General features: G+C 50.1%; 1 protein-coding gene across 4 annotated transcripts in view; it reads right to left on the bottom strand.

The window, feature by feature from the left end:
- Positions 1–17536, bottom strand: part of ACLY (ATP citrate lyase) — a 51483-nt gene that overhangs the window by 21970 nt on the left and 11977 nt on the right. For 2 of the 4 annotated variants that reach the window (XM_064369464.1, XM_064369465.1), the window contains exons 7-16: positions 16488–16618; positions 15576–15694; positions 14458–14594; positions 13627–13688; positions 11481–11598; positions 7687–7841; positions 6814–6904; positions 5700–5729; positions 1681–1822; positions 937–1105 (exon numbers count right to left, since the gene is read on the bottom strand). In XM_064369464.1, coding sequence (XP_064225534.1) covers positions 937–1105; positions 1681–1822; positions 5700–5729; positions 6814–6904; positions 7687–7841; positions 11481–11598; positions 13627–13688; positions 14458–14594; positions 15576–15694; positions 16488–16618 — 1154 coding nt within the window. The remainder of the gene's footprint in view (positions 1–936; positions 1106–1680; positions 1823–5699; positions 5730–6813; positions 6905–7686; positions 7842–11480; positions 11599–13626; positions 13689–14457; positions 14595–15575; positions 15695–16487; positions 16619–17536) is intronic. The other 2 variants (XM_064369466.1, XM_064369463.1) reach the window with 1 other exon arrangement.

Genomic DNA, 17536 nt, shown 5'->3' with positions numbered 1-17536 from the left:
ATAGAGAGGATACCGTGAGGGTGGGGTAGAGCCTGAGCCACCTTATTTATTTATTTACCATCTATTCACTTACTTATTTATTTATTGAGAGAGAGAAAGACTCTCAGATAGATAGAGAGAGAGAGAGAGACAGACAGACAGACTTTCACTCTGTTGCCCAGGCTGAAGTGCAGTGGTATGATCACAGCTCACTGCAGCCTTGACCTCCTGGGCTCAAGTGATCATCCTACCTTAGCCAGTACATGTCACCATGCCCAAATAATTTTTTTAAAAAATGTTTTGTAGGGACAGGGTCTTGCTTTGTTAGTCTCAAAACTCCTGGGTTCAAGCATTTCTCCTGCCTTGGCCTCCCAAAGTGCTGGAATTATAGGCATAAGCTACCACGCCCAGCCTGTATTTTATTTTACTTTATTTATTTTTTTAGAGATAGGGTCTTGCTCTGCCACTCAGGCCGGAGTGCCATGAAATGATCATAACTAAATGTAGCCTTGAACTCCTGGGTGATCAATCCATCCTCCTGCCTCAGCCTCCTGAGTAGCTGGGACTACAGGCACGAGTCGCCATGCCTGGCCTGACTAATTTTTAAACTTTTTGTAGAGAATGTGTCTCGCTTTGTTGCTTAGGCCGATCTTGAACTCCTGGCTTCAAGCAATCTTCCTGCCTCACTTTCCAAAGTCCTGGAATTACAGACATGAGCCACTGTACCCAGCCTGAGCTGCCTCTTTATAAGCCCAGGTAAGCAGCCACTGCCTGGATTGACCTGCCCTGGGTCACTATCCTGACTTCTGAAGATCATGTGTCTCCAACTATTTCCACCCAAACCACTGGCTACTCCCAAATCCCCAGCCCTTTTTCTCAGGCAGTAGTGACTGAGGACATCACTCAGAAGCCTTTCCTGCTTCCCCCGCTTTCCCCCGCTAGAGCCCAGTGATCTACCTGTGTGTAGTTCATGGTCTCCATGGTGCTGTCATAGGCAGAGCGGAGAGAGGCAAAGTTGATGAGCACATCTACCTCTGGGTGCTTCCTCATGGCATCAGCCATGTTTTTGAAGACAGGGATCAGGATCTCCTTGTGCCCCCAGTAAAACTTCTGCTTGTGGTCCCCACTGTGAGAAAGTAAAAGAAGAATTAGAACATCCTCAGTCTGTCAGGACTGGGGAAGGGGAAGCTGAGGGAAAGAACGTCACCTAAAAGGTAGAAAAGGCATGGTCTCTGCCCTCGAAGAATTTTCATCTAAGGGACAAAGATCCCCAAGGAATACTGACTGCCCCTGTCTCTGAGATGGGCAAAGCCTTCCCCAGCAAAGGGAGCGAGCTCACTGACTCCCCAAGCCTTGCCTTTTTTTTTTTTCCCTTTGAGACAAGGTCTTGCTTTGCCATCCAAGGCTGGAGTGCAGTAGCATAATCAGGGTTAATTGCAGCCTCAACCTCCAAGGCTCAGGCAGTCCTCCTGCCTCAGCCTCCCAAGTAGCTGGGACCACAGGTGTAAACTACCACACCTGGCTAATGTTTAAATTATCTGTAGAGATAGGGGTCTCCCTATGTCGTCCAGGCTGATCTCAAACTCCTGGGTTCAAGCAATTCTTCCATCTCAACCCCCTAAACTGCAGGGATTACAGGCATCAGCCCCAAGTTTTGTCTCCGAGGAGGGAGGAGATGCTTTCCCCCAGAGGGTAACTCACGTGAAAGGATAGACCATGGCAGCCACTGAGGGCTCATCTCGAGAACAGACATAGTCAAAGTCCAGCATGCCTTGCACGGCCCGGGTCTGCATGCCCCACACGATGGCCTTGGTGTGGCGGCTGAAGAGGGTAGCGCTCTTTCCTGGTGGGCAAAGATACAGAGAGTGCACCAGAACACACACCCCCGGGAGACCCGCAGGGGCAAGGGCTGCCTGCCAGATCCCTCCACACCCCAGGTCCACAGGATGATGGCTCATCACAACCGTAAAGGAAGGTCAAGAGGACAGAATTCTGAGAACTTGGGGAGGAGGTACCTCGATTTTTCTGGAAGAAGGTGGTAGAGAGAGCAAATCAAGCTAAGAAGGCCTGCCTAGCTGGTAAGTAGCTCTGTAAAGAACAGAGAAAGAAGGGCCCCACAGTCAAAGATGCCCAGGAGAATTCCTAAAGGACCTGCTTGATTTCACAGCCAAGGTGTGTCATCAGCTTATATGCAAATGAAGTTTTGACAATTTTTTTTTTTGAAATGGAGTTTCGCTCTTGCTGCCCAGGCTGGAGTGCAATAGCTTGATCTCAGCTCACCGCAACCTCCACCTCCTGGGTTCAAGTGATTCTCCCGCACGAGCCTCCTGCGTAGCTGGGACCACAGGTGCGTGCTACCACGCCAGGCTAATTTTTGTATTTTTAGTAAGGATGGGGTTCCACCATATTGGTCAGGCTGGTCTTGAACTCCTGATCTCGTGATCTGCCCACCTTGGCCTCCCAAAGTGCTGAGATTACAGGTGTGAGCCACTGCACCCGGCCAATTTTTGTATTTTTAGTAGAGATGGAGTTTCTCCATGTTGGTCAGGCTGGTCTTGAACTCCCGACCTCAGATGGTCTGCCCATCTTGGCCTCCCAAAGTGCTGGGATTACAGGCATGAGCCACTGAGCATGATCTGACAAATTACTTGTAAGGTCATTGGAAAAAAATGTTTAGCTCTCCCAATTTTGGTGGCCTCAGGACTAAAAAACGATGTCCCAACAATGCTTATCACCCTGTAAACCTGGACATAAAGCCAGCTCCAGTCAGGGTTTGAATCATCATGAATTCTAGGTCAATGAAAAGGTTTGCTATAGCCGAGGCTGAGGACATGGCAGCCTTATCGCTAACTGCAGTTCAGGCCACAGCTCTGCACAAGCCAGGAGCAGCAAGCTGCTCACACAGCACAGGTGCCCCCAACCTCCTCTCCTGTTTTTCCTGTCCTCTTCCTTCTATCAGGTGGCTCCTTCCTGCTCAGGATAGTGCTCTTCGATAGGCCCTCCTTAAGACATAAGGCTGGGCCGGGTGCAGTGGTTCACGCCTGTAGTCCCGTCACTTTGGGAGGCTGAGACGGGTGGATAACCTGAGTTCAAGAGTTCAAGACCAGCCTGGCCAACATGGTGAAACCCTGTCACTACTAAAAATACAAAAATTAGCCAGGCATGGTGGTAGGTGCCTGAAATCCCAGCTACTCAGGAGGCTGAGGCAGGGAGAATTGCTTGAACCCACGAAGAGGAGGTTGCAGTGAGCCAAGATTGTGACACTACACTCCAGCCTGGGTAACAGAGCTAGACTTCATCTCAAAAAAATAAAAATAATACAAAAAATTAGCATGGTGGGATGTGCCTATAATCCCAGCTTCTTGGGAAACCAAGACATAAGAATCACTTGAACCCAGGAGGTGGAGGCTGCAGTGAGCCAAGACTGGGCCACTGTACTCTGGCTTGGGTCACAGAGCAAGACCCTGTCTCAAAAAAAAAAAAGAAAAAAAGGTAAGGGAACAAAAGAAGCTGGTAGAAGTGCAGTTCTCTAGAGGGGCATAGTGGTGCATGCTTGAGTCCTAGCTACTTAGGAGACTGAGGTGGGAGGATTGCTTGAGTCCAGGAATTCAAAATCAGCCTCGGCAGCATAGTGAGACCCCCAATCTCAAAAAAAAAAAAGAAAAAAATTTCCATGATGTTATTATGCATTGCACACCTGTACCAAAATATCTCATGTACCCCATAAATATATACACCTACTACATACCCACAAAAACAAAAAAGAAAGTTTTAACGCAGCAAGTATATTTTAAAAATTAAAAGTGCAGTCCTTAGTCTCAAGGGAAAGGACTCTCACCACGCTTCAGGCAGCTGACCTTGCCCCTCTGGGTCCCTGCAAGTCCAAGTGGAGGAAAGCAGCCCTCAGGAAGGTTCTGAGCTCCCCTGGGGAGATGCATCTAGCCCAGTGGCATCTGGTATTAATTAACCTTCTGTACTAGAGCAGGCTTGGCTAACCAAGCTCATAGTCTGATTAAATCCCTGTACAGGCCCATCTCTTCCATCATAGCCTTAAGCTTCTCATGACAGAAGCTTCCTGATGTTGCAAATACCTGATTTACTGTCACCTAGACCCACCTGGGTTCTGCTGAGACATGAGATCACAGAACAAGGGAAGCCACCTAATCCAGTTCTCTCACTTCCCAGTCCCCGGAAACTGAAGCCCAGAGATGCAAAATGACTGAGGTCCTAGGTCATCTAGCATCAGAGCCATTTACTTAATCAGTTAAAATGCATCTCAACTGTGAAAGTGAGGAGGGAGAATGTAAGTGTTAGATCACAACCAGCCATCCTCAGGGGAACCTGTATCATGTCACCCCCGACAGGTGACGCACGTGCACATGCCTCTGATCTATCTACCCCACTAGCTACAGAAGTCAGGACAGTCTGGAATCTACAAACCTACCAGCATCTCCAGCAGGAAAGGACGGAGGTAGAGTGACCTTCCTCAAGCACAGAGGAACCCAAGTTAAAGGGTGTATCCTCAGCCCGCCAGCAGCAAGGAGGCCCCAGAGGTTAACCTCTGTGCCAGGAGCTGTACTCCCCCAACCAAGCCTTCTCTGGCCTCGATGAGGGGAGAGCTCACTCGGCCGTAATCTGCTCTCCTTCCCTGACACATCTTCTTTTTATTTCTCACACTCCAGAAAATAACAAGAATAAACCCTCCTCATAACCCTCCTCCCCTTCAGCACACAGAAGAGCTCCTGGAGAATCAGGCCTGGTCCCCGTTCTTTCCACACCAAGTTCACTCTGCTCTTAACTTTTAGGTAACAATGGATCTTTCCAGAGGCAAACACATCAGGATTAAAGCCAGGAGGCCTAAGGGCTACATTCCAGACCTTTCCAGCTGGTTATCAACCCTGCCAGTTACTCCTTCCCCTCCCCTTAGCAAAAGGACAACAAAGACTTCCCTGCCTCCATGGCTGTGAATGTCAAAGTTAAATGGAAGCTCTGATGTTATGAAGCAATTAATCTATTCAGCTAGTCCACTGGGTGAATGTGCATGCACAGAAGTGTTCACTGTAAAATGTGACCTCATCCGCCAGACAAAGCTCATAGCCCTTCCAATTACCCAGTCTTCAGATCCACTGCACACCCTTCTGCACTTCTGCCTATCTCCTCCTCCACCTCTCTTGTTCCTCTACCACAACCCCAGAAAAAGATAAACTGGTCCCTGGAGCTTGAGGATGAAGCTGGCAGTGGTGAAGCCGAGGCAGGAAAGGTGAGAAAATGACATCAGAGGTATATGAGAATCAGGGGTGTGACCTGTGGCTCCCCTGCTGCACCCCAGCCTCGACAGACGCCCACTGCTCACTGCCACTCCCCTTTCGGTTGGATGGCCCCCTCCTTCCCAGGCAACACTCCCTCCTTGAAACCACTCCACTCTCCAGGGCTGTGGGTCTGGCTCTTGCTCCTTCCAAAGTCTCTACCCCCTCCCAAGCTCGGAGCCAGAAACAGCCACACAGTGAGGAAAGCACTGAGTGGGACATGTACTGAGCAGGGGTAGAGGGGAGGATGAGCGAAGACTTAGGACTTGGGGTCAGGCCACATCAAGGCAGGGACAGAAAATAGACCAGACAACATTGCAACCCACCAGGGGAGAGGGAAACAGAGCACACAGTAAAACTGCTACCCGTTAACGAAGCCACACGCGGAGTGGGGGCAGGGTGAGGGCAACCTACCTTGCAGGGATCTTGGACTTGGGACTGAATCTGTCAAAGAAAATGACCAAGGCAACTGAGTGACCCACTGATGGCTGGAGGCTTTGGAGGGAAAGGGTGGGAACAGGGAAGGGTCCCATGGACAAGCCTTTAAGGGCTAAAGCCCTCACCATCTCTCTCCTGTTCTGCAAAGGATGGAGGAGTAGGGCCAGCAGAAGAGGTGAAAGCACGGATGAGCAGAATGGAAGCAAGAAAGAGCAAAGACCAAAGGGGCAGAGAGGAGGCAGGCGGAGGACGAAGGCTGGGTAGGTGTGCTCAACACCAGCGCCTCCCCCAGGCCCTCTGCAGGAACAGCGGGAGGACTTGTACTCTGGGCTCTCTAGCTGGCCCAGTCCCACCCTCTTAATGCCAATCCCTCCTTGTCTCCACAAAACACTATGAGATGATTGGCCAGCATGGTGTTGACCTGTGCTGTGGACAAAGATGCCGATTTGGGCCAGTGTCACTATTTCCCAAAATGCTGTAACCAAAGTGTGTCCCAGGAAGAGGCTGCATAGGCTACACCAGCCCAGGGGTAACTAACACCACTTATGTAGAACTGGCCGCAAGGGCTGGCCGGCAGGAATTACATCCACATGGAGAGAAAATGAGTTGAAGTCCAGATGGGCTGGCAGGCAAGGGCTTCTCTTGCAGGGGATTCAGGGGAGGGAATGTCTGTTAGGGCCCCAAGATGGTGGGGATAGGTTAGGAACTGCTGTCGTAGGAGCTGGCTCTGCTGTCCTGGGCTCCTGGAGTCTGCCCTCCACTCAGGAGAAGAGTCTCAGAGAACTTCCCACTTCCTAGAATTTCTGTAACCCTATCTCCTCCACAGCCTTCCTGCCTAGGTCACACCTCCATAAGAAGAACAGCGGTAGAAGAGAATAGGGGGAACTGAGGTGACCAGACACAGCTGGGTCCTCAGCCTCAGGAGCACCCAGTCATCCCATCCTCAAGTCCCAAGCCCTCTCCCATAGCAAAACCCAAACCACTTTTCATCCACCTCTGCCAGCCCGGGGGGGACAAGGAAAGGGAAGAGAGATACAGAGGGTACTGGAGGGCCACTCCCTGCAACATGCCCAAAGCCTCAGGGAGTTACCTTGTGGCATGGCAGGCTTGGCCTTCTTTGCAGGTGCCACCTCATCGGCCCTGGACTCAGAAAAAGATGCTGTTCTGCTGGGGGCTGGCGTCTGGGGTAAGACAAGGAGAATAAGAGGTAAGAGCTACAGCTGGGAAAAAACCCACTGTCCTTAAAGGCCCCAAAGAAAACTGGTAATAAAAATTATGCACAGCAATTCTCTTTATAAGCTGCTTCCAAAAGTACTATTCTAACAATCCTCTGAGACACTAATATTATCCCATGTAACAGATGAGCAAACTGAGGCCCTGAGTAGGTAAGATACTGGCTAAGGTTGCTCCCTCAGCAAAAAGTAAGAGAGTAATGATTTGAACTTTTTCTGTTTTTTTTTTTGAGACGAAGCCTTGCTCTGTTGCCCAGAGCTGGAGTGCAATGGCGCCATTGCAGCTCACTACAACCTCTGCCTCCCGGGTTCAAACGATATTCACGCTTCAGCCTTCCAAGTAGCTTGGATTACAGACATGTGCCACCATGTCCAGCAAATTTTTGTATTTTCAGTAGAGACAGGGTTTCACCATGTTGGCCAGGCTGGTCTTGAACTCCTGACCTCAGGTGATCCACCCACCTCGGCCTCCCAAAGTGCTGGGATTACAGGTGTGAGCCACCACACCCGGCCACAATTTGAACTTGGATCCAATTTTTAAATTCTTGGTCCTTCCATTATACTACTTTGATCAGAGCAGGAAAAAAAATTGGCAGAGATCCAGAAACCAACTATGCACTAACTTCTACTGTATTTCCTCTTTGACCCCAAGAACAGAGGAGGAGGACTATATCCTGGTGGAAAATATGAGATGGTTCCTTCCTGTGAGGTTGGGCGAGGCTGGCACCTACCGACGTGCTCCCGCTGGCATTGAGGAGGAAGTTTGCAGTGTGGGCCGCTGTGGGTGGCTGGTTGGGGATGGGCCGGTGGCCCAGGGCCATGCCCACAATGGCCGTCATGTGAGTCTCTGTGCCAAAGACATGGATGGGGATCCCAGTGGTCTTCCCTGTAAGGAGAAGAAAAAAAAATCCATTATTCCAGTCTTCAGATAAGCACCCAAGTCCATGTGAACCTGCAAAGGCCCTTTACAGCCAGGATCAGTGTCTGGCGCATTCAGTTGAAGACCAATATCCAGGACAAATCAGCTGTCATAATCTCCCCACCAGACAAATCTTTCTAAACTCCACTTGCTGATAACAAGAACAAGAAACAGGCCGGACGCAGTGGCTCAAACCTGTAATCCCAGCACTTTGGGAGGCCAAGGCAGGCAGATCACTTGAGGTCAAGAGTTCAAGACCAGCCTGGCCAATGTAGTAAAACCCCATCTCTACTAAAAATACAAAAAAATTAGCCAGGCGTGGTGGCACGTGCCTATAGTCCCAGTTACTTGGAGCCTCAGGCAGGAGGATCCCTTGAATCTGGGAGGCAGAAGTTGCAGTGAGCCAAGATTGCACCACTGCACTCCAGCCTGGGTGACAGAGCAAGACCCCATCTCAAAAAAAAAAAAAAAAAAAAAAAAACAACGACAAAAAGAAACAAATTTACTTACTGGCAAGATTCAAGTAACCAAATGCATTATCAGAGCCCATATTCCTGTTCACAGCCTGGACCCCAGCTCTCCAGCTTTGCTTAGCCCTCGCTGCATGCATACATCAGCGCCTCGTCTCTCTTAACACCCTGAGCCCATTCCTCCAGGGCTCTGGCCCTGCTCCTTCCTCTGCATGGAGCTCATATGGAGCTTCGCCTGGCTGCTCTCTGGTCTCCCAGCTCAACCCAAGCACCACCTCCTGAGAAAGACCCCCTCTGACCTTGATGGTCACTCTATCCCATGTCATGCTCTCCTCCTCCTTGTATAGACAGACCCCTAGCATCTTCTCCTACTGTTCACTTGTGGAATGTTCTAAATTTTTTTTTTTTTTAAGACAGACTGTCGCCCAGGCTAGACTGCAGTGATGTGATCTCGGCTCACTGCAGTGTCTACCTCCCAGGTTCAAGCGATTCTCCTTGGGAGGAGGCTTGAAGCTGAGGCTCAAGTGGGAGGATCACTTGAGCCTCACTCTCCCGAGTAGTTGGGATTACAGGCATGCACCACCACTCCCAGCTAATTTTTGTATTTTAGTAAAGACAGGGTTTCACCATGTTGACCATAAGTTGGTCTTGAACTCCTGACCTCAGGTGATCCACTCACCTCAGCCTCCGAAGAGTTAGGATTATAGGTGTGAGCCACCGAGCCCTGCCAGAATGTTCTAATTTTAAAAGCATGATTTAGTAAACTTCACTGTGCTGTCCCTGGGCCTAACCCACTGTACATAGTAGGCCCTCAACTGTGAACCAGCTCTGTTAAAAAAAAAGGCTCATGCCCATAATCTCAACACTTTGGGAGGCCTAGGTGGGTAGATCGCTTGAATCCAGGAGTTCAAAACCAGCCTGGGCAACATGGCAAAACCTCGCCTACAAAAAATTAGCCAGGCGTGTGTTAATTTTTTGTACAAAAATTGTGTATTTATTGTGGCGTGCATCTGTGGTCCCAGCTACTCAGGAGGCTGAGATGGAAGGATCCTTTGAGCCTGGGAGGCAGAGGTTGTAGTGAGCTGTGATCACATCACTGCCCTCCAGCCTAGGTGACAGAGTAAGACCCTGTCTCAAAAAAACAACAACAAAAAAATTAACACTATTTGATTCCAACCTAAGTCAAATTGCATCACTTGGCTGGCTGTAGTGGCTCATGTCTATAATCCTAGCACTTTGGGAGGCCAAGGCAAGAGGATCACTTGAGGCCAGGAGTTTCAGATCAGCTTGGGCAACACAGTGAGACACTGCTTCACAACAAATTTTTTTTTTTTTTTGAGGTGGAGTCTCGTTCTGTTGACAGGCTGGAGTGCAGTGGCACGATCTTGGTTCACTGTAACCTTTGCCTCCTGGGTTCAAGTGATTCTCCCGCCTCAGCCTCCCAAGTAGCTGGGATTATAGGCATGCACCACCATACCCAGCTAATTTTTGTATTTTTAGTAGATACGGGGTTTCACTATGTTGACCAGGATGCTCTCAATCTCTTGACTTCGTGATCCCCCCGTCTTGGCCTCCCAAAGTGCTGGGATTACAGGCGTGAGCCACCACACTCAGCCCAAATTTTGTTTGTTTGTTTGTTTGTTGTTGTTGTTGTTAAGATGGGGTTTCACCATGATGGCCAGGCTGGTCATGAACTCCTGACCTCAGGTGATCCACCCACCTCAGCCTCCCAAAGTGCTAGGATTACAGGCGTGAGCCACCGCACCCAGCCCAAAATTTTTTTTTTTTAATTAGCCAGGTGTGGTAGTGGTCATCCAGTAGTCCTCGGTACTTGGGAGGCTGAGGTGGGAGGATCACTTGAGCCCAGAAGGTTAAGGCTACAGTGAGCTATGATGGTACCACTGTACTCTAGCCAGGGTAACAGAGCAAGGCTCTGTCTCAAAAAAAAAAATTTTATGATTCTTCTGCTTAAACACCTCTTGTGCTGGCTGTCTCAGAGCGATGGCTAAGCGCTCCTGTGACCTGTAGTGTCTTGCTGCCTCTCTCTCTCAGCTCCAGCCCCTTACCACTGCAGGGCCTTGGAACTTGCCCTTCCCTCCGCAAGAGTCACCATGGCGCTGCTTCCTCACTCCAGGTGTTTGCTCAAATGTCAGTTGTCTTTTTTGATACAGGGTCTCACTCTGTCGCCCAGGCTAGAGTGCAGTGGCATGATCATGGCTCACTGCAGCCTTGACCTCCCAAGTAGCTAGGATTACTGGTGTGTGCTACCATGACCAGCTAATTTTTGTATTTTTTTGTAAAGACGGGGTCTCGTCATGTTGCCCAGGCTGGTCATGAACTCCTGAGCTCAAAGGATCCTCCCACTTCAGCCTCCCAAAGTATGTGAGCCACCATGCCCGGCCTTGATCAAGAATTTTCTGATGACCCTGTTGAAGCCTGCCCCATTCCTTCCCACACCACGCATTCTCCCTTTCCCTGTTTTGTTTTCCCCTGGCACTTGCCACCCCCTGACATTGCAGTCTGTGTCCTCCATTCCATGATGAGCATTGCTGTCTGTCCTTTTTGTGGCTGTAACCCTCATGGCCAGCACAAGGCAAGTGGTTTTTTTTTTTTTTGAGATGGAGTCTCACTCTTATTGCCCAAGCTGGAGTGCAATGGCTCGATCTTGGTTCACCACAAACTCCACCTCCCAGGTTCAAGTGATTCTCCTGCCTCAGCCTCCTGAGTAGCTGGGATTACAGGCACCCGCCACCACGTCCAACTAATTTTTTTTGTATTTTTAGTAGAGACGGGGTTTCACTATGTTGGTAGGGCCAGATACAAACTCCTGACCTCAGGCGATCTACCCGCCTCAGCCTCCCAAAGTGCTGGGATTTCAGGTGTGAATCACCGTGCCCAGCCACAAGTGGTCTTTAATAAGTATTAAGTGTAGAGCTGAATGAAAATGCTTTCCTGACCATTCCAAAGTTTAGGACAATGCTCTGTGTTGGGACAGGGAATGGAAACCCAAACTGCCTACCCAGGAAGGGGAGTGGAGAGCAAGAGAGCCCAAGACTGATGCTTGGGAATCAGGAATACCAAGGAGGAAGGCCACCCACACTCAGAGTGAGAGGGAGAGAAAAGGTCCCCATCTTACCGACTTCTCCCATTACCCGTAAGCCCTCCTGATAGTTAGGGCCACCTCTTCGGACAAAGATTGTGACTTCATGCTCCTTCAGGGGGCCCTGGTAATCTCGAATCGCTCTCACGATGCCCTGGAAGCCCAAAGGAAGAACAGAGACATATGACTAAATACAAGGTAGCCAGCCACAAGTCAATGATTTATAACCATGAGAAACAAACAGACCAGGTGTATGTGACAAGGGCTGCTCTTCAGGAAGCATGGGACTATGCACAGCACCCAAAGGCCTGTGACATGATCACTCATAACACCACTGAGTTGGGAACGTGGGGTACCGGGGATTGACACCCCTTAATGTCATGGCACTCCAGGCCTCTACCATCCCCAAGGCCTTGCTGGTTTCTCTCTTGTCCCATCTACAGTCATTAGTCCCTCTTACTACAACTTTTTTTGGTGGGGATATCTACGCTAGGCCCTATGCAAGGGTTCTCAGAGGTACTAAGACATAGCCAGTGTCCTATGAAAGCTTCTTAAGTGATATGCGGAAACAGTTTTTTTTTACAGTTTTTTTTTTTTTGAGACAAAGTCTTGCTCTGTTGGCCAGAGTGCAGTGGCGCGAGCTCAGCTCACTGCAACCTCCACCTCCTGGGCTCAAGCGATCCTCCTTGCCTCAACCCACTAATTATTTTTAGTTTTAATAGAGATGAGGTTGTATTATGTTGCCCAGCCTGGTCTTGAACTTCTGAGCTCAAGTAATCCTCCTGTCTGAGCCTCTCAAAGTGCTAGAATTATAGTTATGAGCCACCATGCCCAGCCCCTCATTTGAGATGAGATCTCAGACTTTCAAGTTTGACACTTACCTAGTCATTATTCTCAAAACTTACATGGATCCACCAGATGTGGCACACTCTTTTGAATACCCTCACTGAACATCTGTTAGTATGGAATAGTAATAAACGGCCTCCTTAGGTGGCTATCTTGAAGGGGATGACTCTTGAGACACGTTAGCCCTGTCATCCTTGTTGACAGCAGTCACATGTACTTTAAAGCATGTACACACACAGTCCTGATCCGTGAACAGGCACCTAGGCTGAGAAGACCCCGGTAGGATGAGAGGAGCCCCAGGTCATCAAAGCACTTTCTTCATTCTAATCTTTTGGAGTAGGGGCTCATGACTAAGAGATGTAAGACCAAGAGATGCAGAGAACCCAGTCTTACAAGAGTGCTGAAAGTAAGTAGGATCACTTGGGCATGGTGGCTCACACCTGTAATCCCAGCACTTTGGGAGGCCGAGACGGGCAGATCACCTGAGTTCGGGAGTTCAAGACCAGGCTAACCAACATGGAGACACCCCATCTCCACTAAAAATACAAAATTAGCCAGGAGTGGTGGCAGTACCCCAGCTACACAGGAGGCTGAGGCAGGAGAATCACTTGAACCTGGGAGGCAGAGGTTGCAGTGGGCCAAGATCATGCCATTGCACTCTAACTTGGATGACAAGAGTGAAACGCCATCTCAAAAAATAAAAAAGAAAGAAAGAAAGGAGGATCAACTGAGTCAGTGCTCCAAAGCATTGGTCCTGAGAAGGAGAAAAGCAGAAATTTGCCTCTCATGCCTCAGATGGGAGAGTTATGGACTAGCTTGGCAGCTGCTTGCCCAGACACACAGCTTCAGACACACAGGTACTGTCCCAATGTTTTCTACACCCCCATAAGAGATCCTGGGACAAGAGCCCCCTACCTGACCTGGGTAACTCATGGTAACCTGGCTCTGGCTCAAACTCCACTTTTTTTTTTTGAGATGGAGTTTCACTCTTGTTGTCCAGGCTAGAGTGCAATGGCATTATCTCGGCTCACCCTAACCTCTGCCTCCTGGGTTCAAGCGATTCTCCTGCCTCAGCCTCCCAAGTGGCTCGGATTACAAGCATGTGCCACCACACCTGGTTAATTTTTGTATTTTTAGTTGAGATGGGGTTTCACCATGTTGGTCAGGCTGGTCTCGAACTTCTGACCTCGGGGATCCACCCACCTCAGCCTCCCAAAGTGTTGGAATTACAGGCATGAGCCACTGCGCCCAGCTTCAAACTCCGCCTTCAAGGCCCCTTCCCTGCTTTCCCCAAACCCACTTTTCCCAGAAACTGCACCACTGCTGCAGCTGTTACCTTGAACGTGGCAGCCACATTGGTGAAGTTTGCGATGCTGCCTCCAATGATGAGGATCTTGCCTGGATTTAGAGTAAGAGAGAAATCAAAAACACAGTTACAGAGGTAGACCTGAGCATCTTTCCAGAAATCCAACTGAGGAAGTTCTCGTTCCTCTGAATGAGGGTCCCCCATCTGCTAGGAGGTACTGGGGAGTGAGCAGGACAGTCTCTCCAGACATTCCACTTTATCAGCTCAACTCTCATTACCTATGCCACCAGACAGTGGTCAGAACAAACCCACAGGAGTGCTACATAACTCCTAACCGACACCCAAAAATCCAGGTTGGTTTCTAGATATCTCTGGAGGGAATCTCTCTATCTCTCTATCTCTCTCTCTCTGGCTCAAGGGAAGAGGAACTGGTATGCAGAGCCCCAAAACACTGGGCAGGTGGTAAAGGGGTGCTGAGAATCACACAGGCCAGGTAATATAAGAGGGTCACTGAATTTACTGCAATCAGAGTTTATCATAATCAGATAAACTGAGTTTACTACAATCGGAGCAAGAGCATGCTACAGCCACCTCCTCCCTGCACTTGTCGCTTCTTACCCTCTCAGTCCCTTCCCATGGACAGATGTGCTCCCTGCCCTCTGTGCAGTCAGAGAAACCAAGAGCCAAAAATTAAATGATTAGCCTCAAGTTGCAAAGAACCAGGATGACACACAGCCTTGGTGACTCCTCGGATGAAGCTGTCCCATTGCAGCACACTGGGCTGTCCTGGGGGAGTGGGGCCAGGTGTGTGTGTGTGTGTGTGTGTGTGTGTGTGTGTGTGTGCACGCGCACACATCTCACCATCTGGGTGCTTCTCTCGGGTCATGAGGGAAAGGATCGTCTTGGCATAGTCATAGGTCTGCTGCTCGCTGGGGGCGCCCGAGTACTCCCCATAGTTTGCCAGCTCGTTGACACCCCCTAGATCACAGATGGTATCGCTGCCAAGGAGACACAGAAGTCAGATTTGGCTCTCAGACTTGGGGCAGGGGGTGGCAGCCTGGTGCCTGGGAGGACACGCAGATCCCTCAGAACACTGGAGTCAGCCTGTGGAACCGGCCTCTTGGACCTGCAGCCCCCCAGCTCCCATGCAAGTCTGGCCTGCAGGTTGGCGGTGCTACATTAGATTCTTCTGGGCAGTACACTCTGCCTGCCCCAGGGCACTGGGGAGCCCCGGACAGACAATGGCAAGTAAAATGAATAATGAGCACCTCTCTAACATAAAGACAAGAAAAATCACACCCTGCAGGAGTCCCTGACAGGGCCCAAGAGAAGGTGTGATGCAGCCAGAGGAAAGAGTGCCAGCCACTCACAGAAGGGAATGGCAGATCACACATCTAGAAACGAGCAGGCATCTACTATGCTTGAAGGCAAGACTGCTAATTATTGTAAAGGGTGTAGAATATGATCCTAACATTTCTATAAAGCAAAGAATGTAAATATTTATATATGCTTGACAGGACATACAGTAGCTTGCTAACTGGGGTGACCTGGTCAGGGAGAGGATAGGGAAATGGCCAGGCAACTTTTACTTTCTTTTTTTTTCTTTTTCTTTTTTTTTTTTTTTTTGTTTTTTGTTTTTTTTTTTTCTTTTTCTTTTATTCTTTTTTTGGTTTTTTTATTTTTACAACTTTCACTTTCTAGTTCATTTTCTCTATTTGCTCTGTCTCTGCATGGAGCACATAATTATCAGAATTAAACTCATAAAACAGCTTCATTTTGACGCAAACGAGAAGGTTACAGGAGACACCGCGTGCAGGGCAGGCCCTCACCAAAGTCCCTCGAAGCCCTCTAGGATGCCACTGCTTTCCTCTGCCCCAAATTCCCACACCAAAGTGGCAGGACCCCATCCACCCAGGTCACACACAAGTGGATGCTGGGCAGACCAGGCTGGCATCCCTTCAGCAGCCCCCTTCAGTCACCTGTACACGACAGAGGCGCCACCCCCGGCCACCATGGTCCAGATCCTCCCCTTGGGGTTCAGCAAGGTCAGCTTCAGGCTCGCCCCACTTTTGGCATCTAGGTCTGCAATGTAGGCTTCCTGGGGACCAGACAGCAACAGATAGGCCCTTTGGGGGGTACCCCCTTTACCAGGTCCCAGATCCTAGGACCTCTCCCTGCATTCCCAGGAGGGACATGAAGAGGCCATTAGTCACCTTAACGGGGTGGGAATAAGGGGCTGTGCAGGGCCCCACATGCCTTGAAGACAGTTGATGGTGTCTATAAGTATCAAAACCACCCACAGTTACCATCACTGCCCAGGGACAACCTTCCCAAATCCCTTTTCTGACTTCAAGTCCTTGGCCCTCTGCCTAAACTGAGCCTCACCATGTCCCTCTGCTTGACCATGCCCTCACCCCAGCATCTGCCAGCCCAACACACGCCACCCCCAGTCTCCCCAGGCCAAACCATCTCCCAGCCCAGCCTCTTCCCTGAGCCTGGGGTACTTCCCAGAAAACCTGACCCTGCTGTGAGGACTTATTGGAGGACAGGGTGGGAAGGAGCAATTAAAATTCTCAGTGAGCAGCCGAGAAAATGACCTTCCGTCAGGATTAGGAGGAGCCACTTGCAATCATGGAGAGGCAACAAATCAAGTGAAGAACGGAGGGAGGCTGATTGAGAGAGAAGTCTAAAAGGATTTCTGGCTGGGATTCAGAGGCTTGGCTCACTCCCACCCCCTACCCCATTGGGGTTTTAAGAAAATTAAATGCTTCTCGGTCTTCTTTTCCCTGCCAAATAAACAGCTCATGAAGGGGGGCCAAATGCACACCAGAGATGAGTCACCTCCCCCTGTCCTCCCCCTAGTCCCCATCTCCTCTCTAAACCAGCCTTACCTCTGGATATGCCTCCCGCCCAAAGGGGGGAGGGAAGTCGATGTCGCCCCACTTCACTTTGCAGATGTAGTCGGCAGTGGCGTCCACCTTGGCCGCCAAGTCAAGGACATAGACTCCATCTTTGGTCACCACTTCAAGAGGAGCAGAGGCAATCATCAGACACCCACCAACCTCCAACCCTTCCACAAACACCACTCCCAAGGGAATCATCAGACACCGGCTCTGGGGAGAGACGACCACCAACCTCCAACCCCTCCGCAAATACCACTCCCACAGTGACCCATTCAGGCGTCAGAACTCTCTAAGCTCAATAAGAAACCAGAGTGACCCTTATTGGAGACAGAGCACTTCCCCATGAAAGGCAAAACAAATACTACGAGACCATTCCCCTCTCCCTGACCTATAGGTAATGGGACACGGAGGTCTGTATTAGTTGCCATGGCAATTTTCAAACATCTTTCCAAAATGCTACACTTCCTGAGTATCTAACCATGCACAAACCCATGGTCTGGCCACTAAAAAGTGTTTTAAGGCACATGTTGCTGACAGAAGACCACTTCCCCCGCCCCCTGTACGCACATCCGCACATCCGTGTCTCCCAGGGGGAAGCCTCCGCGTCAGGTGGAGCGGGAGCCATTGGGGGTACTGGGCCCCCCACACCACCCTGGTCAACAGGATTCGTTTATATCACCTCCCTGGACATCCGTCTTCCTCCTCCCCAGGACCATTTAGCTAATGAAGTTAGCACAAGGCCATCTGGTCCATTAGAGGGGCTGCATCCTCAGCTGGAATGATTTGATTTCTCGCCTTCTTGGACTTTGCCCTGAGAAGGCCTGGCCAGAGCCAGCCCACGCCACTCTCCCCCAACACCACCTGCTTCCTTCACAACCCAAGAGGCTGAGACCAAGCTCTTTCCAGCATCAAGAGTCAATGATTGACCAACTCCCACGGTGGGAGGCAAGCGTTGGGCCTCTGAGTGCCCCGGGAGGAAAGAAGGGCCAGAGAGTGAGAGCAGTGCAGAGGCGGCTGACCTCCTGCTGTCAGCACAG

The sequence above is a fragment of the Aotus nancymaae genome, unplaced genomic scaffold, assembly GCF_030222135.1.
Source record: "Aotus nancymaae isolate 86718 unplaced genomic scaffold, 86718_ANA_hifiasm-v0.15.2.pri h1tg000089l, whole genome shotgun sequence".
Taxonomy (NCBI): Eukaryota; Metazoa; Chordata; class Mammalia; order Primates; family Aotidae; genus Aotus; species Aotus nancymaae.
Note: the sequence above shows the minus strand (reverse complement) of the source record. Positions and strands in the feature narration are given on the sequence as shown.